Genomic DNA, 22,955 nt, shown 5'->3' with positions numbered 1-22,955 from the left:
GGGATATTCAGTGCTGCACATAAATATAAGGGAACCCATTGTGGGCAGCCTAAACCGCCCCAGCTGAGTCTGTCAGTAACATGGGAAGCCACTAGTTCAGGGATATGGCTGGGATCAAGGGTTAAATGTTTTAAATCTAACCAGTAGGGCCATGTAGCATATAGATGTCCATGGAGGCAAGGTGTGAAACAAAAGGTGGGGGAGCCAGCAAGTGCGAATAACAGAATGCAGCAGTATGTTGTTTGCAGGCAACAGGGGTATCAGACTAACACCAGAGTTTGTATTCTATCTTGGTGGATGGAAAACAGACCACTGCCAAGACAGACACAGCCTCTGATATAAGCATTGTGAAGCCTGCAGTGGTTAAAGAGGAGTAGTACTTGCTTGGGCAGTCCACTCTAGTTAGAGCTTTAGGAAGGATCCCATTCTAAATGCCTTTGGCAGGGTTCACCTTGATTAAGAGGGTGGAAAAGGAAGCAAGCATGTAGGTGTGTTTGAGAATATGCCTGCAGATGTCTTAATAGGGTATGATTTTGATAATGCAGTACCTTGTGTGCATGCAGTGACATGTTGTGATGCTTAAAGACAGGCATGTAGGTCTGGTAGCCCTGGGGGAGACCTAGACAGACCGTATCCCTGAAGACAGGACTGATGATGTGGGTAATTCAGGGAGGGAGCTTCCCTGTAGCAGTGAGCATGAAGATGTGCCATGGCTGCTGGTAGGCACTGATGCTCCCTTTGACAGGGTGGCTGCAAGGGCAGAGGTGAGTGGTAGTATTCAGTCTGACAGTGAGGCACCGCTGTGGAAGGGGAGCTGGGAAATGTCACAAAGATAGAGTTGAGACAGGCTCAGCTTCCAGGCCTTATATTACTAGGCTTGAGGAAAGTAGCTAGGGAGACACCTGATTCTCAAGGAAAAGGGGAGTCTGCATAGTGGAACAAAGTGTTACTGTATAGAGAGTGGATTCCTGAGGGAGGGATAGAAAGTGAGGTAATAAAGCAGTTGGTAGTGCCCAGAGCCTACCATCTGGCACTTCTAGCCATAGCCGATGACGATCCCTTTGCAGGTCGTATGGGCATAAAGCGTACCAAGAGATGTATTATGCAGAAATTTTATTTGTCTGGCATCGCAGGATGTAACTGGGTACTGCTGGACCTGTGTGCAGTGCCAAAAAGTAGGCAAGGCAGGAGACAAGGTGAAAGCTCCTTTGATGCCTTTGCCTGTGATTGAGGAGCCATTTCAGAGGGTAGCTATGGATACTGTGGGGCTTCTCAGTGATCCAGGTTCCACAGAGAAGAAGTATATCCTAGTGGTATTAGATTATGCTACTAGACACCCTGAGGCATTGGCTCTGTCAAGAAGGTGGCAAATACATTGCTAGAAATTTTCAACAGGGTAGGTTTCCCAAGAGAAATACTGACCAGGAGACATGCCAATTTCATGTCAGACCTGCTGGCTTGTCTGTGGGCGCACTGTGGGGTGAAGCATCTAAAGACAACACCCTATTATCCCCAGACTAATGGTCTAATGGAGAGGTTAAACTCTACACAAAAGACCATGTTACAGGCATTTGCAGACCAGTTTAAGAGAGTGGGACAAATATTCGTGCCATCTGTTGTTTGCTTACAGAGTGATACCCCAAGAATCCACAGGTTTTTCACCCTTTGAGTTGCTGAATGGACATAGCGTGAGGGGACCTTTAGATCTGACAGATAATGAGTGGAAGGGTGAGTGTGAATCCCGCAAGGATCTATTGTGGCATATGTCCTAAACCTCAGGACAAGGCTAAGGGAGCTCATGGGCATGACCCAGGAGAAACTGGCAGACGTCCAACAGCAGAAAATTGTCTGGTATAACAAGAATGCTTGAAACAGCGAGTATGCTGTGGGACAGCAGGTGATGGTGCTCATTCCTGTCAGACACGATAAGCTGCAGGCAGCTTGGGAGGAACCCTTCAAAGTGGTAAGGAAGGTTAGTGATATTAACTACATGGTATAACTGCTAGGCAGGGGCACAAACTGTACCATGTTAACATGATGAAGCCTTACCATGATTGGGAATCCATTGTGCTGAGTATTTGCAGTGGATAGCAAGTAGAGTCTGAGGGGGATCTGGTGACTGATCTCCTCAGTGAGGCTCAGACCAACACCTCCGTGGCAGGGGTAGCAATGTCCCAGCAGCTATCCCATACCCAGGTTTGAGAAATCTGAGCAGTGTTATAGGAGTTTGGAGACATGTTCACTGGGAAACCAGGGAACACCCACCTGGTCCAACACCATGTGGATACAGGGCCCCAAAGACCTATCAAGCAGGCCCCTTAGAGGATGCATGAGCAAGTCAGGCAGACTCTGAGGGAGGAGATACAGGAGATTTTGGAACTGGGAGTAATCCAGGAGTCCAGCAGTCTCTGGGCCTCCCCAGTGGAGCTGGTGCCAAAGAAGGATGGCAGCACCAGGTTCTGTGTGGACTACAGAAGACTAAATAGTCACACAGAATCAGATGCTTACCCCATGCCTAGGACAGATGAAACCTTAGAGAAACTCAGTGGAGCTAAGTATCTGACCACTATTAATCTGACCAAGGACTACTGGTAGGTGTCCTTGACTCCCAACGCTAGAGAGAGGTCAACCTTTGTGACTCCTTTTGGCTTGTATGAGTTCATGAAGATGCCCTTTGGGATGTAAAAATGCCCCAGTAACTTTCCAGAGGCTGGTAGATCATATATTAGCAGGAGCAGGAGATTATGCCCTTGCTTACCTGCATGATATTGCCATCTGCAGCCATTTCTGTCAAGAGCACCTTCAGGATGTCAGGGAGGTGCTGGGCAGACTGCAAAGGGCAGGGTTGACCATTAAGCATAGTAAGTGTCAGGTGGGTATGGCAATGGTCTTCTACCTGGAACAGAGAGTGGGGAGTGATATGATCAGGCCAGATTACAGCAAAGAGTTTGTTGTGCAGGTGGATGCTTCAAACCATGGGGTCAGGCATGTACTTAACCAGGTTTCCTCAGAGGGAGAAGAGCATCCAGTGGTGTATCTCAGCCATAGACTCCAACACAAGGAGGAATGTTATGTAGCTGTAGAAAAGGACTGTCTAGCCATAGTATAAGCACTGCAGAAACTTCAGCCTTATCTGTGTGGAAAGAAATTCACTGTGGTCACAGACCAAAATCCCTTAAAATGGCTACATAGAGCCAGTAAGCCAAATGTCAAGTTATTAAGGTGGAGCTTAGGATTGCAGGCATATGACGTGACAGTACAACACCATAGTGGGATCAGCAATGCCGACACAGATGGGGTTGGAAGACAGGGAATGGGGTAATGTATTCCCAGATAAGCTTATTTCTCTCAAACCACATTTCTCAAGGGTCACTTAAAAAACTATCTTGAGCCTCCAAAGGGGGGAGAGATGTGATGATAGGAGATACTGCTAGCCATGCCAGGAGAAGCAGGGCAGTGGATGCATGGCTTGTGCAAGCACAGCAAGCTAGAATTTTGTAAATAATTATATATCACTTGTATATCAAACTGATTTGTACAGATGCTTGTGCGGAAACATATTTGTGAGGTTTGCTTGTGTTAAAATGTATCATCAGTGCACCCTGCTGGAATGAAAAGAAATGTACACGCATTATTGTAACTGAATTAAATGTATACGTTTTAATAGAGGATACTGGGACAGCATAGGCTAACCAGCTAGCTTACTTTAAGAAAAATAAGGGAAATGTAAATGAGCTGTTAAACCATTACAAAGGCACCCCACAGTGCTGAATAGGACTGTAGACAGTGGGTCTAGAAGAAGCCTTTGCTCATTAGCTCAGTAAAAAGAGGGAAGACCCAGGCACTGCCATAAATATTCAGGTATATATTGTAGCCATCTATGTTAAATTCCTGTCTCAGCTTCAAAGCGGGATACTATGAGAACCTAGAGTTTGATGACCAGATGAGGTCACTCTGCAAGTCATCTTGGATATTATATTTTACAAGGAGTAATCTCTGAGTATTGAGTATTCTGTTTTGGGGAACCTGACTAGAAAGACTGCTCACATATTTCATTGTGCCTTGCTCCATCAAGTAAGTTATTAGGGAATAGCAATTTTCCTAGATTCAGTCAAGAACAGCGTGAAACTTAATTTAGAGGTTGTTTTTCTTTATTTGTATGAATCTGTCCATCAGTGTTATTTTAATTATTTCCTGTGATTTGAACTCTGTGGTTTACTGTAAATATATATTTAGTATTTTTCTTCTTCTTTTATTTATTATTAAATATATGTTAACTTTTAATTGTGGCTAGTCCTTTTTAGAAAATATTTAAGCTTTGAGATTATTTGCATATATTTATTTGGTTTAAAACTCTGGCCACTCCTGAAAGCCTTGCTGTTTGGTCAACATTACCATTTATATTAATATTAACTTCACTTAGCATAATTGAATACCCTTTTAAGAGCCATATAGTAACTGACTGGTGGCAATGAATCTACCTTATAGTCTGGACAAAGTTGGTTGAGCGGGTAATCTGTGCTAGCCTTTCTCAGGTGTGTTTGTTTGTGAAACTTAAATCTCAAAGAGTGTGTGTGTTAACTACTTGGACAGGAACATGAATAACTGGTTTCATGGTGCCCATGCGGACCTGGGGGAGACAGATAGAGACCCCCCAGACCCTTGGCTGAGTGTATGCCCTGTTCGCTCTTATGGGAAATTGTGCTTGATGCTGAGAGGTCTGCATCTGGAAATACTGAGTGTATCCATTTGTATTCCAAGTGAACGTCCCTCTCCAGTGTATGTGGTGAGGATTCAGGCTCATTGATTACTGGCCCAGTGTTGGGACATCACAGGGGCCACCAGATTGGGGGGATGGCACCAGATACAAGAAAAGTTATACCTTTATGCAAAGGGTAACTCTCTACAGCCTCTAGAAGGAGATTATTCTACATAAATAATGAGGATACTCTGACTGTTGAAGAATGTTAGTTTAATCTGCTGATGGCTTCACCTAATATAGCCAGGATGTAAAAATCAGAAAGAGTGTAAAGTGAACTATAGATAAGTGTCATTATACAGTCTGTGCCCACTGGTCCAAACTGTTTTCATGTTCTCTAAAAGGAATCTTAAGTTGAGACTGAAGAAAAATATTCTGTGTGGCATAAACAGAGGGATACAGAGAAAGATAGATCGAAAACAGCATGACAAATAGATGGTTAGAAAGATAGAGATACAAAGATATGTACGCGGGAAGTAGAAAATATAATTATGAGGTTTTGAAAATTAAGCTTTTTAAGATCAGCATATCATAAACTTGTCAGTCAAATCTATGAACCAGTGAAACTCTATTGTGCAAGGTAGTAGAACACTGTTTTGTTTTATAACTGTAAAAATTAGGTCTAATTAAGGTTCGCAGTTATTTAACTAATGGTATAAGAAAGAAATCTGAGATGGAGAAAATCAAATAGTTTGTATACTCATTTGATGGTGCAGGAAAATTAAAATTCCATATAGCCAAGCTGCATAGTGCAACATCAATAACTTCAGGATACCAATTCCATGACAGATTATGTTTTTACATAAGAGCATAGACTAAGTGAGAATCATCTGGTGAATCTAGAAGAAGGTGCCACAGTGGAAAGTGGAAATAAACCAAGACCATAGGCGTCACATGTAGTTACCCCTCCAAAATCAAAATATCCATCCGAAGTGTATATTTGCATTGACATGAAACTGGCTAACAAAGCAATTTCAAGGGAGATGTGAATAAGGCTGAAATATTCAGTAAATTAAACCTTAAATATTTTTACTGTAAATTAGAGCTCCATCTATACAGCAAAAACATTCATATCATTTCCACATATATGGGACTAAATAGTTATAATACACTCATATTCAGGGTCAGTTTTGCAGGTGAAACTTTTCAAAACTCTAAGATGTTTAATTGATTTGGTTAATAACAGGGCAATATTTTGACACTTTTCAACAATCACAGAATGACTAAGGGAAAAAGCACTGGCTTAGGTATGAACTATGGAGGATAACAAAGCAATGGAAACTTTAAAAGAGGGCTTAGTTTTTAATCAAGTTATATCATACTTTGATCAATTAAAACAATTAGCTCTCAGAACATGCAAGGTAGGTGGGTATGGTAGCACAGAAATCACTTTAAACCTAGTATTGTGTATGGTAAGAAATAAAAGTACTGTGTATTTTTATGGTGGAGAGATGTACAGATTTGCTTTTCATTCTGCCTTTACTATAATCAGACTCTTTTGTTATTCCATTCCTAAAGTTCTCATAGAAGGCATACAGCAGAAAAAGAAAACAATATAAATCTTTCTATGTTTGTCTATTATATGAAGGGAATTAATCATGAATCAAAGGCCTATGAATTTATCTTAGAACCCAGCCATTGCTGCATGCTTCCTCATCATCACTGGTAAATTATGTGATAATGTTGGTGTGCTAATTATCTATTGGCTTGATTGACTCAAAGTTGCTTAGCAGGTCATATTAGCTTATACTTAATGTAGAAAGACCTAGCCAATATATATTTGCACGTGCGTATAAAAGACACGACCAAGCAGTCTCACACACACACACACACACACACACACACACACACACACACACACACACACACACACACACACACACACACACACACACACTTCTATCCAGTCATTCATTCCATAAATTTTTGAAGCTGCTTCTCTTTCTAAGGGTCACACAGATAGCAAGGTAAGCAAAGCAATGGCCTGCAATTCATCCTGTGGTATTCATAGACATTCTCAGGCAAACAGAAAGAGGAAATAATCTCTGCAGCATATCCTAGGTCTTCTTCAGCATCTCATCCTAATGGGTTGTCCTTGATATACTTCCCATGTGATATGTACTGGACACATGCCAAATACCTCAACTGATTCTTAGCAACAAAAAGAAGAAGCTGAACTCCTAGATCCTCCTAGATTGTGAGAATTCACCCAGCCACAGAAAGTGAGCCCAACTACTCTATGAAGGGACCTAGTTTCTGTTGCTTGTATACTCAGTCTCTTCCTTTCCATCATGCTCCAACATTTATGACCATATGTAAGGATGGGGGCACAGAGTGACTGGTAAATTGTGATGTTCATCCTAGTGTTCAACTCCCTTTACCTTTACATTGCAGTATAGGGCCTGCACTACTCCCTCTGTTGCACCTCTCTGCTGGTCAGTTTTCTGATTCTATGGTCATCTGGGGACAAAACCACCAATATACTTGCATTCATCCACTTGAAGTCTCCCACTCCTTCACTTGCAGAAAGCAATCTGCAATTCTCCAGCTGAACATATATATATATATATATATATATATATATATATATATATAAATATATATATATATATATATATATATATATATATATATATATATATATATATATATATATATATATATATATATATATATATATATTTATGAGTGTGTGTGTGTGTGTGTGTGTGTGTGTGTGTGTGTGTTATGAGTGTGCATCCTGTGTTTGGCTGTTGTCTTAGCCAGGATTTTTTTTCTGTGTAATGCCAACTGACTGCTATGAGAGGCTTTAGTTCCTCAGTAACCCTGAACAGGACAAAGTGGGTATTAGGACATAAATGAACAAACAAATTCTGTGGTTTGGTACTGTATGGGTAAATATGGTACAATAGGTGACATTACAAATGAGATGTCTGCAGATAATTAAGTTTATAAGCTCTTAACAAACTTCATCTCGTACTTCTTTGTTTGATTTAGTCCCATTTTACCTATTATGTGATTCAAGCAAGTCACTTATCCAAACGGGCACTTATGCCTACTAGGTATACCTGGAGCAATAAATAAAAATGGAACAGTATTGACTACCAAGACCATGTATGAATAATAGTCAGTAACACAGAGAAGGAGAAGCACTTGTAACATACCATTTCTCTACTTTAGGGTTTTTGTCAAGTGTGTTGTAGCAAGAAAAACCTAACTAATAATTCTTCTAGTGCCCTCATTTGTCAAAATGAGCAATCTATATAGTTCTACAAAATGCATCAGTGTGTACCAAAGCATCAATAGCTCCTCTTCCCACTATATGCACACATATTATAGATAGTAAAGTATCTCAGTCAGAGCTCATTTACAAAAGTGAGTCATTCTGACATTGTCCTGCTTCTTTAGAGTCTGCTGACATGTGTCAACCACATGAATAGCAAAGTAGGTCAGTGCCATAGTAAAGCTTCATTCATGGACCTCAAGGTATTATGGGAAGTGTAGTACTATACTTGCACTGAAATGTGATATGTTCTGTGATTCTGCATGTTACTCCTAATTCATATCTATGTGGTAATACTGTGCATCTGTAGGTGCTGTGACAAAAAGAGGACCAGAGCTGGTGTCATGGCACCAGAAGTACGGGAAGTTGATATGTTTGTGCAGCCTGCATGTTCTTAGCACATGCATTATATGTTGCTGCAGAAGTACAACACAACAATGCAATTGTCTTCCCCCTGTCAATAACGATAAACAGTATTGAAGGACAATAATTACAGAGTGGCTTGACTAGGATATCCTGTACATCATTTTACATTCTGACAGAATGGATAACAGACAATATCAGTATTTGCTGTTTGGGTCTGGTATTCCAAAAATTATTACAGTATTATTGGTAATGCAGTTCAGTTTCTCTTACATTCGTTTAGTGTGGCATTTTTAAAGCCCAGACTTAATTTCCAGACCTGAAATCTATATAGTTTACAGTACAGTATGTAAAATTTGGGGGAAAATGTTATCCAAAAAAATAAAAAAATGTAGTTTTTTCAGAAATTCTAGAAATCTGTCTCAAATTAGATGCATTAATGCCATGGGCTATAATTTCAAATATGCGATAATATATTCTGTTCATATGCCGTTTATAAAAATTTTGCTTTGATTCAGGAAAGAGCACTTGTAAAAATATGTATTTCCATCTATAAATCAATCCATATATTCAGCTGTCTATGTATTCTGCATACCCACTTTATGATCTGAAACAGAAAATAAAACTTTGCAATTTAAACTATATATAGATCATAAACAGGTAAGACTTTGTATGCATGTGAGCACCAACATTGCTTAACTGTGATTCTGAAATCCAAAAATAATTGGCAAAAATTACTGAGTGAAGCTACTGAGACTATTTTCTTCATACTGATAAATTTTAACATACAATGCGTGTTATGTATAATGAAGCAATTTCTACAGTTGCATAAGAGTCCATAAATAATCTAGGGCTACATGTAGTGTCAGCAGTAATTTTGCCACTGTACAGACTAGAGAAGTGATTTGAAGTCTTCGGGTACGCTTCACTGTGCAGAAGTGGTAATCTGAAAAAAGATTAAAAAAAGTATGAAGTTACTGACATGTGAACATAGACATTTCAAGGTACAGATATGCAGTTTTAGTTAATCATAGGTGCACATAATTCATATAATACTTGAAAATAATTAAAGCATGGATTTCTAGGTTGAACTTTGGAATACTAAACTACAATGGCATGATCTTTGCAAAGGTTTTTCAGTACTGTCATTCACAAGTCACAATAAGAGGGTAAGAGCACAAGTTTAGCTGGTGATTTATTCAGAATATAGTTCTTCCAGTTGTTGACCTCTTTTGCTTTCCTTGACAACTTTCAAACTGTGAACAGCTATTTTGACACAGAAATCAATTAAACAAATCTGGTTCATGGTGGCATATGTCAGGGTATCTGTTACCTTATGAATCTGAAGAAGCCCAGATTGTTTAAGGTGAAAACGCTTAGTTTGTTTGTCTATTTTTATTTTATTATTTGCGAGTTTATACATTAAATGGCTGACACACCAAATCTGGAGTTTGTCATGTCAAGTAAGATACAGATCTATGTACATTGTGGGCTTAATAGATATCATTCCAGCCAAAGGTCATCCTTGGGATGTTGCTATGGAGTGGTATAAATGTATGGTATCAACCTATAAAAAATAATTTAGTCATTCATGAATTTTAATACTGAATAATTATTCAGACTTATGAGTTCAGAATACAGTAATAATAAAATGAGACCACTATTCAGGTACTTGAAATAGATGACTAATTATATTTGTCTCTCACTTACATACATGTTTAACCATATTTGTGTATGCTCATTTGGAGTTCTGCCTGAAATAACTAAAGAAAGTTTTTCTAAGCCTGTAATTTATTTTTCATTCTAGTTTTTTCCAAAATTTGTATTTCCTGTAATGTATATCATTTCTTTTGTAATGTTTCACAAATTGCATTGTATTGTAAGCTGGAGCTTTTCTCCTCGGGTCTCCACTGAAAATGGGCCACTGGCTCAGTTGGACTAACCTGGTTAACAAATAAATAAATAATATAATAAATAAATGATGATGGAAAAGTATCAAGGCAGGGATCATAACCTACTACAAAGAGTGAACCTGGCATACAGGCAGAGAGCACATAAGTGGATGTAACACAAACTGTAAAAAGATGTGGTTCCACATACAGTTGGAACTGAAATTTTCAGATGCCTTGAACTGGATATTTTCCTTTTTCTTGGTTAATGCAAATTATTTGTCTTCAGTTTATCAAAATGAAGACTTATTATTTTTTTTTTTTTAATCTGGGCCACTTTTCTCATTTTATGTTGTTACAAAGGCAGTAAATGATGATAACCCACTTGAAAATTAACCTGTACTAAAATCAAGTCTCACATCTGCTATTAAAGGAAGCTGTGGCTCTGAGAAAACATAATCATGAAAATCTAAATAAAAGTGCCCTTACCCTATTATGATGACTGTGAAACACATATACCTATTCACAAACTGATAAAATAACATTGTACCACAGTTCATATCAGGATTTTGCCAACACATCAAGTCAAAAGAAAAGAGTTGTTGTGCCATCCATTAGATGGCAAGGGCAACCAATTCTTTGTAAAGCATCTGCTTCCACTTTTCTCTCAGTTATAAAAAATAACTTGTTTATAGCAGCTGCATTTTTAATGGGATACATAACATTTTTTTAACACTAGGCAGTATTTCTTTTCTGCTGACCCATGTTTATACTGATTCTCCCAGAGGGCAAAAGTGACTAGAGAAAACTATTACATAGCTACCACCATCACTTGTTATATCTGTCATGGACCCGCAGTTATAACCAATGTATATAATTCTCTCTCATAAGCCCAGTTTAATGTCTTTGTGTTGCATTTCAGGCACTAAAGAAAGGCATACACTGCCCATGGAAATGTTCCATCTTTTGTTGTTATATAAAGCAGGGATAAGGAGTGAGGTTATTTGAATACAGAGCTCTGAAAGTGCCTCCAGTTAACAGACCAGATAGATGACTCTGCATATGAATGGAATCATATGCCACCCACAGAAATGATTTATAAATTTTAATTTAATAAGATTAAGCATTTGATATAAAACACATGGTATTGGAGTAAAGTGTCTAATAAGACCATAAGGAGCCAGCTAATAACTCATCAAATGCTGCTTTCAGACAGAAGACAATGTATTATCTTTCTGTGCATGGAACAAAGATGCCAAATGATAGCATAAAAACTGTCCAACAATTAGGATTGCTTGATGAATGGAAAAGGATTCAAAATGGAAAAAGAAAAAAAAAATAGTGTGTATTTGTATGAGCATGTGTGTGCACACTCGTGTGTGTGTGTGTGTGTGTGTGTGTGTGTGTGTGTGTGTGTGTGTGTGTGTGTGTGTGTGTGTGTGCAGGTTTGGGCACACGTGTATGTGTATATGTCAATTTCCTTCCAAACTTTACTAAGAAGTGTCAGTAGATACATTTACAGGCATTTCTCTGTGTCAGTTTGCCAAGTTTAAATGTACTGAGTTTAAATTATGGGTGGGTATATCACTTCAGTTCAGGATAAAATGTAGTACATGCCAACAATATATCTGAATTGTGATGGTGATGGTGTTACTTCACAAGTAAGAATCATATATTTCTGCAAAACAGTGATATTTTCTGTATATAGACTTAGATTAGTGATGAACTTTGCATAAAGATAGCAATGTATGTGTGTCTTTACACCTAAATTTATCAGCTAAGAGCATTCTGTAGCCAAATATCATATTTTCCTGAGAAATCTAATAAAAAAATACTACTTTAGAGATATTGTCCTAGTTTAGTAATAGCATCAGTAGGCCAATGTAGCCATTTTAATATTCAGTTGTGTGCCATTCAGTTCCAATTTCCTAGGTTAATGTGTCTTATTATTAAGCTTATGGCCTAGTAATTGTGAGCAAGATTAAGTGATATAACTCTGTGTTGATCTTTTCTGCTTCTCATATGGACAGTCTGCGGCTTATTAGTACACTTTTTTTCCAATTGGATTGTTTGCTGCTTCACCATGCTGTGGTTTCACATTATTTTAAAAACTTATAGACATTATAGTGATGATTTTTCCATCATTTTTCTAGATCAGGATTACACAAGAAAAAAAATGAAATCCATTAATTTTTTTCTCAGTGCCAGACACCGCAATAATAAATGAGATGAGATGAGCTCAATACAATTCAGTTTAGCAATAGCACTGATGTCAGTGTTGTTACTGTCAGATGTCCTTGTATTCAAATGAGACACTGAGGCACTGTGATCAGCTCAAGTTGTTTATTGCACATAAACAAACCAGGAGCTGTAACTGGAACATATGTTTAAAGGACCACAAGGACAAACAATGAAAAAACATATATTTTTTATCTTGCCATAATTTACTGCACCTCCTAAAGTTGCCTGCAGCAAAATAAGTACTCATTCCTAATTTTATTTTTTTTACTCTTCTCTGCCCTCATGGGGGCAGACTTTGTGATTCCTTTGGAAAGCTAAATCTGTCTTAATGCACAGACTGTGAGAACAAATAGACCTACCATTTGCTGTCAGACTAGACTTCCATTCACTTAGAATGGACCACCTGAAAAAAAATGCCAAGTTTGAGAGTCTGCAGCTCATGTGTCATTGACTGGTATGTGATGAGTTTTACAAATGTTGTTCCTATTGATGTACTACACATTCTCTGAAAGAAACTTGCAAAAGTGTCAACAAATTACTGAGATAAAAAATACTTTCCACAAGGGGCAGTTTTGCAAGTTTCAGTTCCTGGCCAAGTTACTCCTCCCATCTCCTCTCCTTCAGTGGGCTACAGTAAAACATTCAGTTTATAATGCATTCTGGCTGCTGACATGGTTATCTTTACATAGTTATTCTCTTATAGCATAACCTGAACTTATGGTATTCAATGCCAAGCTTTACAACAGTTCTCAGTTTCTTAACAATGACCTCCCAAGCCTCTGATGTAACCCAGTGCTTTGTCAATATACTGTAAATACATAGATTAATACAAATATTTGTGCACATATGACGTACAATAATACACATATACCATCATTAAAAAGATAAATGCAATATAAAGCATATCAATATAGTTATGATTTCTAGTTTATGACCCTGTTTGTCTATGGGAACTTCTTTTTGAATTTATGTTCAAGCAATTGTATATTTGTTGTATATTATCTTGTTTAATTGTTTCTCAATATTCTAACCACTGTATGCTCTTTGAACAAAATAGCTGTTTGTATAATTAATTTTTATTATTTTTTATAAATGTTTACTATGTATCTGGAGCTTTTCTCTCCGAGCCTCCACTGAAAATGGTCACCTTGTGTCCAGTTGGACTAACCTGGTAAATGAATGGGAAATAAAAATAAAATATACTAAGAAAATCAAATCAATATACCAAGAAAAATCCAAAACTTAAGAAAAAACACAGAAGGAAGGAAAATGTTTCTTTGATGCTGTCAGGAAAATCCTACTCACTTATTCAGATATTATGGGCAAACATATATATGTATATATATATATATATATATATATATATATATATATATATATATATATAGATATATATATATATATATATATATATAGATATATATATATATTATAAAATATATAATATAGTAGGCAAAACAACGTACCCAACACACTAGTCATAGGTGACTCTATAGTCAGAAACACTGATGTCCCACTCACCAGGCTAAACAAGGAGAACGTTACTGTCAGCTGCCTATCTGGTGCCAGGATCCGCCACATAACCCACTAACTCAGGTCTCTCCACAACAAGTATAAATATGACTTTGTCAATGTCCATGTTGGTTTGAATGACCTGAGACATACCTCCCTGGACTACATGAAAAGAGACATGGAAGAGCTCTCTGATTTTGTAGCCCAGGGAGGTATGACCCTAGCCCTGAGTAGCATTCTGCCATTGCCCAGAATGATACCACAGTACAAGGACAAAATGATTGACTTCAACAATTGGCTAAGCTTCTGGTGTCATTCTAAGAGGATCCAGTATCTGTCTGCCTGGGATGACATGGTCAATAGACCACGATGCTTTGCCAGAGATGGCCTGCACCTGTTGCCCATGGGACTCCGGATATTGGCTAAGACTTTTGCTGCCCCTATAGTGCCTTTTTTAGATAAAGTTCAAATGACAAATAAACCACTGTAACAGGAACAGGCAAGCGAAAACTGAGGGTAATGCTACTCAATGCTAGAAGTCTAAATTTCAAAATGCACTCACTCAAGGCACTCCTTAAAATGGAGAACATCGACATCTGTGCAGTGACTGAGACCTGGTTCAAGGCTCCAAAGAGCACCCCTGCACTACCAGGCTATAACGCATACCACACTTTTCAGCCATGTAACCTGGACAGGAACACCAAAGGTGGAGGTGTGTCCATATTCATTAAGGATATCCACACCTCCAGGCTAGTTGCTCAACATAATGCAGCCGAGGTTATCCAAGTGCAACTAACTCTGAGCAAAACTGCAATCCAAATTGTAGCTTGCTACAGATCCGACATCATGCCCCAAGATTCCCACTCCTCTTTTCTTGATATACTGGAAAATATTAGGGTTCAAACAACCTAATAATGGGTGATTTCAACTATCCCACCATTAACTGGGAAAACTACTCATGTACCAAGTCTTTCGCTCAACGCTTTCTGGAATTCATAAATTCCGGTGCCCTGGATCAACTCATCCACACCCCTACCAAGGGCAGCAATATCTTAGATCTAGTCATTACCAACATGAGTGACCGGTGTTCCACACCCAAAGTCAACTCCTCGTTGGTCATATCCGACAATATGCTAATCACCCTAGATATCCACATCCCACCCCCACCCCACATTAAGAAAACCATGGTAAAAAATGTCTCCAAAGCTAACTTCATGCTTCTTAAGACAGAAGTGGCGAACTTCATAACACCCTTGCACATGGACAATACAGTTACGACTGCTGAATCCTACACAAATGCACTCTATAAGTACTTACATGAGTGCATGGATCGTGCTATCCCAAACAGAACCAAGAAGCTATCCTCCAAAAAAAGGAAGCCAATCTGGTGGTTGCCTGCCATAAACAAACTGTACAACAGAAGGAAGAAACTGTTGCAAAAGTGAGTAAAATCCCATGAGTGGTTGAGCTCCCTGGTCAGCCTCAGTAAGAAGCTAAGATCCCTTATAAGAGCCTCCAAAGCTAGTTATGAAAATAAAATCACTGCTGATTCTAAGTACAACCACAAAGCATTCTATAGCTATGTCAAGAATCTCAATGCCAAAACCCAGATCTGCTCTGAGTCACAGCACAATGGCATGAAAATTACAGAACCAACTGATATTGCCAACATCCTGGCAGATAGGTTCAGTGCTAACTTTACCATCCTCTCACACCCTAAAGGGCCCATATCTATACAGGAAGAATGCAGAGTCCCTGTAATCACAACTACACAGGTAAAAGCTGCACTCTCTAAAGACATAAATACAGCATCCATGGGACTGGACAACATCCCAGGCTGCATTTTACACAAACTTCAGAATGAACTGGTTCCCCACCTAAGCACCATGTTCAATCATAGTCTCATATCAGGCTTTGTGACCACTGAGTGGTGCACAGCGACAGTTATCCCACTCCACAAAGGGGAAGCCACCACTGATCCTGTGAACTATCGCCCTATTAGCCTGACGAGCCTGGTCTGCAAGGCCATGGAATGTATCATCATGGAGCTCATAAACAAAGACATTGGTAACGTCCAAACCCTGGACACCACCCAGTTCGGGTTTGTGAAAGGCAGATCATGCATCCTGAACCTATTCAACTTCTTTGAGGCAGTCACCAAAGCTGTAGATGAGGCTAAGGTGGTTCACACAGCCTAGCTTGACCTTGCCAAGGCTTTTGACACCATCCCCCATTCTGGAATTATAGCTAAACTTACTAAACTAGGTATAAATCCCTAAATCACAAGATGGGTTGCCAACTGGCTCACTGACAGAACCCACACTGTAAAAGTTGCAGACTCCAAATCTGACATCAAACCAGTGACAAGTGGAGTACCACAAGGCTCAGTCTTAGGACCTCTACTGTTTGGTATCTACTTCACTGAAGTACAGGTAACACAGAAGGCCTCTGCCTAACGAAGTTCACAGATGACTGCAAACTAGGAGCCATAGTCAAGTCCCCAAATGATGTGGGCATCCTACAGAAGGGCCTCACTGAGACAGATGCCTGGTGTCAGAGCCATGGCCTCAAGCTCAATGCCAAAAAATGCAGTGTCATCCCCTTTGGTAAAAACTCTGTACTCATGAACTACCACATAGGCAGCAGTCTACTTAACACTAAATGTGGGATAAGAGACCTTGGGACCCAGGTGGACAGTAGTCGCTCCCTTGATAATCACATCGCTACAGTAGTAAGGAAGTCCTTCTATGTGGCACACCTCATCACAAAAGGGTTCTCATCCAGGAAAAAAGAGGTCATTGCTCCCCTCTACTCGACACTCATTAGACCCATTATAGAGTACAATGCCCCTTTTGGAATGTACCTTACAAGATATCTGCAGCAGCTGGAAAGGCCATAGAAGTACCTCACAAAGAGGATTACTGGCCTCAAACAGATGCCCTACACTGACCATCTCAAAAAACTCCAGCTTTACTCAGGAGCATATCGCCTACTCCGAGGGGATTTCTGCCTAACATATAAAGCTATGTCAAACCCAGAGCTGTTGGACATGCTACACCTAAAGAAATCCCAATCCCTCCGAGCTACACGCTCTAGGGACCTAAACCTAGTCACCACAATAAACAGGACATGCAGGCGGCATAGAGTCTTATCCCAGAGACTTCCGATACTCTGGAACAAGCTACCCATCTATGTCAAGCAAAGTTCCTCATTAGCACTCTTCAAGCAAAATCTTTGAGTGGATGGGAAATAGGAAATATACCCTGGGAATCACTTCTGTGGCTCTGCTCAACAGTGGTACAGGAAAACAACTTTCTGGGGTGGCATAGGCCAGGGAACCTTGTTGGCTAGGCTTACTACCTACCTATGAACCTATTATTAGACTAAATACAATATTATGTAGCATTGAAATGTGCTGACATTATAAGGGTGACAGTTCATTATTTACTCATAAAGCAAATGTCAGAGTGGAAAAGTCAAATAGTGGATAAACAGGAGAAGGGGAAGAGAAGAAAGAGTGAGAAAAAGTATTTGTTAGAAGTAATAATTAGGGTAGATATGGGAGGCAGGAGAAAAAATGAGTAAAAGTAATATTACAAGTAAGAGAAACGAAACCAAGGAAAAGAATAAATAACATGGACAACAAGATTTACAGCTGCAGACTGTCAAGTGGATTGGTAGTAGGTGTCATAAAATTGGGTTTGGAGATAAGTTTGGTGACTTTGAACAAACAGATTTGTCCGCATTAACTGTGCATCATTGTGTGTGTGTGTGTGTGTGTGTGTGTGTGTGTGTGTGTGTGTGTGTGTGTGTGTGTGTGTGTGTGTGTGTGTGTTTATGGTGTAAAAGAACTATAAAGCAAATCTGCACTGATACCTGCTGCGGGGGACACTTGTGCAAGTGCAGTGGACTGGCTCCGGTAGGAAGGGATGGCAGCATACCTCTCAACATCATAGAACAATAAATCTGGACAAGGCCATAAATAATAGGGGACGAAGGCCCCAAAATTGGGACATTTTGTAAATGTTGCACTTACAAACTTAGAAAGTTGATAAACAGATTTTCCATTAGAGTGAATTTTCTTAAGGATATGAAGTCTGAAAATCAAATGTCTGTCAACTTTCTGACTTCAATGTTCAATGATTTGCCAGTGATTTGACAGAAAACTGCAACTTTATGAAAAACAGACAAAAAAAATCTGGACTTTCTGCAAAAATCTGTACTATTGGATCGAAGCCCTGAACCAGCACCCATCAATCATTTTCATTTGTTTGCCAAAGCCATTACAGCAGTGTTTTGCAGAAAGGTTGGAAAAGCCTTAAATTTGACTGGTATGTTGTGTAGGTGTGGGTAGCTGTGTTTGTGGAAGGTGGAGGTGTGCCTTTGTAGGTGTGGTGCGAATGTTATGGATTATGAAATGGAGAGATTAAGAGTAAAATTGTGATCAGTGAATTCCCTAGCAATTTAATCACTGCTTGATTCAGACATACATTCCCCTGTGTTTGTCATTACTATGTTTGAGTGCATTGTCTTGGAGTGTGGTATCACTGCTACAGCTGCTGCTACTCTTTCAATACAAGTATCTGCTTTTGAAGTTTTCTCCAGGAGTCTGTTGCTGAGAGGATGAGAGACATGCTACAGGTATACAACTAAGACAAACTAGATAAAGCAATAGTAAGAAAAAGTATTAGGTCACATCAGAGGCTTGGGAGGTCATTGTTAAGAAACTGAGAACTGTTGTAAAATTTATCATTAAATACAATAACTTCCGGTTATACTGTAAGAGAATAACTATGTAAAGATAACCATGTCAGCAGCCAAACTGCATTGCAGGTTGAATATTTTACTGTGCACATTTTAAAAAACGGATAGACTGGTCTAAACTCTGGACTGATGCGTTTGCTTTTTTTTTGTTTTTTATTCCTGGGAAATGCTATTCAGAAGTGAAGAGACATAAGGGAACAGTTTTAGTGGCACACCAGGCTGTGATTTTTTTATGTCTATTGTCATGCAAAGCTGACAAAATAGTTGAATCTACTCAAGCTGGAAATGTGAGACTGTAGCCCACTGAAGGAGGGGAGATGGGAGGAGTAACCTGGCCAGGAACTGAAACTTGCAAAAGAGCACCTTGTGAAAAGTCTTTTTTATCTCAGTAATTTGTTGACACTTTTGCAAGTTTCTTTCAGAGATTGTGTAGTACATCAGTGCGCATACCAATCAATGACACACGAGCTGCAGACTCTCAAACTTGGCATTTTTTTTCAGGTGTTCCATTCTAAGTGAATGGAAGTCTAGTCTGACAACAAATGGTAGGGCTATTTGTTCTCAGTCTGTGCATTATGGGACAGACTTAGCTTTCCAAAGGAATCACGATGTCTGCCCCCATGAGGGCAGACAAGAGTAAAACCAAAATAAAATTAGGAATGAGTACTTATTTTGCTGCAGGCAGCTTTGGGAGGTGTAGTAAATCATGCCAAGATAAAAAATATATGTTTTCTTCATCATTTGCCCGTAGTGGTCCTTTAAGCTAAATGACTGACTCATTACTTCTAACACACTCGCATGTGCATCTCCATTTATGCCTGCATTCACGTGCTCAGTAATTTATATGGATGTGCTATCTAGCTACACTGGCTGACTAGATACAATATTCACAATGATCTACATCCTCTCCTTGCATTTGTTCGACATGCAATAGGAGAACAAGATATTTTACAAGCTAGATATTACATCAACATATAACAACAAATTAATTCAAGTCCAAGTTGCTGTGCATCTTGGAATGGGTCTGGAAATTCTACCCGATCTGCTCACATAAAAACTTTGACTGGGTTTAGCAACAGGGCCAGTCTCTGGGGATTCTTTTACAATTGGAACTTCAAGGATTACATTAGGATTACTTGAAGAAAGTACACTGTGCTCTGGAATTTGAACAAGTGTAGAGTCACTGTGAGAAACAGAGTCTCTGGCACAAGCAATCTGTTGCATCACTGATTTGGAGACTGGTAATATCTGTCTTGATTCCTTTTGAAATCCATTCCATTAGATTATACAATGTAAGTTCTCCTTTCTTCAAAAATAGTTTTGACAATTCCCACTTGATCATATCCTTTAGATGTTTGCATTCTCACAATCTCTCTTTGTCTTAATGGTCTAAGAGGTGTTCTAGATTTATTGTAGTACAACTTTTGTGGCTGCTGTTTTTTCAAAAGTTGAGTCTTGACCATTCTGTTTTTCTTCACATTTAGAATCAATAATTGTTTACTGATCGGAAGAGTTGTTCTAGTCTGTCTGGACATCAGTCTCTGAGCAGGTGAACCAAGCAAATTATCTTGAAGAATTTTCCGAGATTAAGTAGGTTAAAAAAAACAATGGTACCATCTCTCCTGGATTTCTTCAACAAGTACTTTGCACTTTGAACTGCACGCTCAGCTAATCCATTGGACTGTGGATACTCAGGACTACTAGTGATATAGACAAAGTCTCAAGACTCAGCAAAATTCTTGAACTGATGACTTGTAAACTATGCACTATTGTCAGATACAATTTTGTGTGGATTACCATGAAGAGAAAAATGTCTCTTCAGTTTTATAATGACAGTGCTGGACGTTAAATCAATTAAAATAAGAGTCTACTAACACCATTCCATTCAAAAATTTCAGTGGCAACCGTCAAATATGTTAGTTCAGGAATCCGGTTTAGATGAAGTGGTTCTTTTTGTTGGTGCGATTTAGTACTGTTGCAAATGGAACATGCTAGAGTCCCCTTCTCTATATCTTTTGACATAGAAGGCCAAAATACTATGCCTCTTTCCCTTCTTTTGGTTGAATCAGTACCCAGCTGACCACGATGCAAAATGTTGATATATTCCTGTTGTAATGTTGAAGGAATTGCCACTTTTAAGACCTTTCATGATGATTCCTTCTTCCATCAGGAGTGCATCTCTGTAGGGAAAATACTTCTGTATGTCAAGTGGTAAACTAGTTTGTCATGCTGGCCATCCTTGACTGATAACAAGTTTAATCTTCTGGAAAACTGGGTCTGAAGCTGTATGATTTCACAGTTCATCAAGACACGAGGAGGAAGAATTTCTGACTTCCATGACTTCAAAGTCTGCTTTTTTCATTGTCATGCTGTTCTGTTGTGTGGGTGCTCTTGACAAAACATCAGTAACATATAGAAATTCGCTTTTTGTACAGACAATATTGAAATTGTACTTTTGCAATTTTAACATCATGCGCTGCAAGTGTGCTGGGGCTGTATGTATTGGCTTTTTGAGAAATGTCACTAGAGTCTGGTGATCAGTCTCTATTCGAATAGATTTGCCATAAATATAATCGTGGAACTTCAAACATACGAACACTACTGCCAAAAGCTCATTTTAATTTGTGCATACTGGATTTCAGTTTGGGTTAAAGTGCTGGATACATAGGCTACTGGTATGTCTTCTTGAAGACATGCTGCACCAAGACTATACTTTCAAGCATCGCATGAAAGAGTTACTGGTATTTGAACATCATAAAATCTCAATGTGGGTAGACTGGAAATTTTCTTTTTCAAAATGTTAAATGCCAACCAGGACCAGTTTACATTTTTGCATGTCAACTCACATAACAGTTCACTCAGGTCTGGGATGAACTTTCCTAAATAGTTGACCATACCAAGAAAACGTTGTAAAGATGTGACATTTTCCAGCACTGGCATCTCAAGAATTGTTGCTTGCTTAGATGGATCTGGTTGTAAGTCAGAACTGGTAAATGCATGACCCACATAAGTAACTTTTTTCAGTTTGAATTTACACTTCTAAACATTCAGTTTAAGATTTACTTCACAAGCATGGTCTAGAACTTTCTTGAGGTTTCTATTATGTTCGTCTTTGCCATTGCCCCCTACAATTATATCATCTACTATAATAGCCCATGGATAAACTGAAAAAAAATGTTCCACTACACACTAAAATACTTCACTGGCAGAATTTATCCCAAATGGCATTCTTAAAAATCTGTATCTACCAAATGGTGTTAACACTTCTGAAATTATTTCTAATACTTTTGTATTTATTTCGACTACTTTTATCAGTATGTCACAATTTCGGACATTTCGTTTATCTCAGTAATTATTTAGAAAGTTTTGAATGCTTTGCCACTTATTCAGCAACTGAAAAATCATTTAAATGAGTTTAAGTACCTTTGAAAAACTACTGACCTATTTGCGAGTTGGCTCCTATATATTCCATCACTTCTAACTGCATGCCTTGTGGTTTGTGAGTTGCTTCAACTTCGTATCCCATTCTGACACTATGTTGCATGTGCTGTATTCAAATGAGACACTGAGGCACTGTGGTGAATTCAAGTTGTTTATAGAACATAAACTCATCAGAGCTGTAACTGGAACATATATTTAAGCTAACTGACTCATTACTTCAAACTCACTTGCATGTGCATCTCCATTTATGCCTGCATTCAATCTGACTATACAAACTGACACTTATCTTCCACGTGCTCACTAACTTATATGCACATGCTATCTAGCTACAGTGGCTGACTAGGTACAATATACGCACTGATCTACAGCTACTGAGGCTAACATTAAATGAAATGATCTCACATACAATTTGAGAATCATACCTGTATTCACAAATGCAGAAATCCAACTTTTTCAAGAGCTAAAATTAGTGAATTTAATTGAAATGACTTCAAGACCAAAATTATTAATCCTACTTTTGAACAGCCTATCAACAGTCTGTCCATCAAAAGGTATAACATTTCAAGTGGCATTAACTCAATAATTTTATCTCTAAGCATGAGGCTTGGGCATCATGTTGCACGAGTGCACATAACTGTATTTTCTTTTTAACAAAATAAACTAAAATATACCTCATTTAGTCAATCCATTAGATTACGTTTTG

The 22,955-nt window shown here is 38.7% G+C and overlaps 1 protein-coding gene across 4 annotated transcripts in view; it reads right to left on the bottom strand.

Annotated features, from left to right (window-relative positions):
• Window positions 1-8,608: 8,608 nt before the first annotated feature.
• The window catches only part of LOC122816834 (tripartite motif-containing protein 54-like), a 361,207-nt gene continuing 346,860 nt past the window's right edge, over window positions 8,609-22,955 (bottom strand). For all 4 annotated transcript variants that reach the window (XM_044089887.1, XM_044089886.1, XM_044089885.1 and 1 more), the window contains one exon: window positions 8,609-9,351. Coding sequence is in view for 1 of the 4 variants with exons in the window: in XM_044089886.1 (XP_043945821.1) it covers window positions 9,331-9,351 (21 nt within the window). In the remaining 3 variants the exon portion in view is untranslated. The remainder of the gene's footprint in view (window positions 9,352-22,955) is intronic.

The sequence above is a fragment of the Protopterus annectens genome, chromosome 12.part0, assembly GCF_019279795.1.
Source record: "Protopterus annectens isolate FY-2018-M chromosome 12.part0, PAN1.0, whole genome shotgun sequence".
Lineage (NCBI taxonomy): Eukaryota > Metazoa > Chordata > Ceratodontiformes > Protopteridae > Protopterus > Protopterus annectens.
Note: the sequence above shows the minus strand (reverse complement) of the source record. Positions and strands in the feature narration are given on the sequence as shown.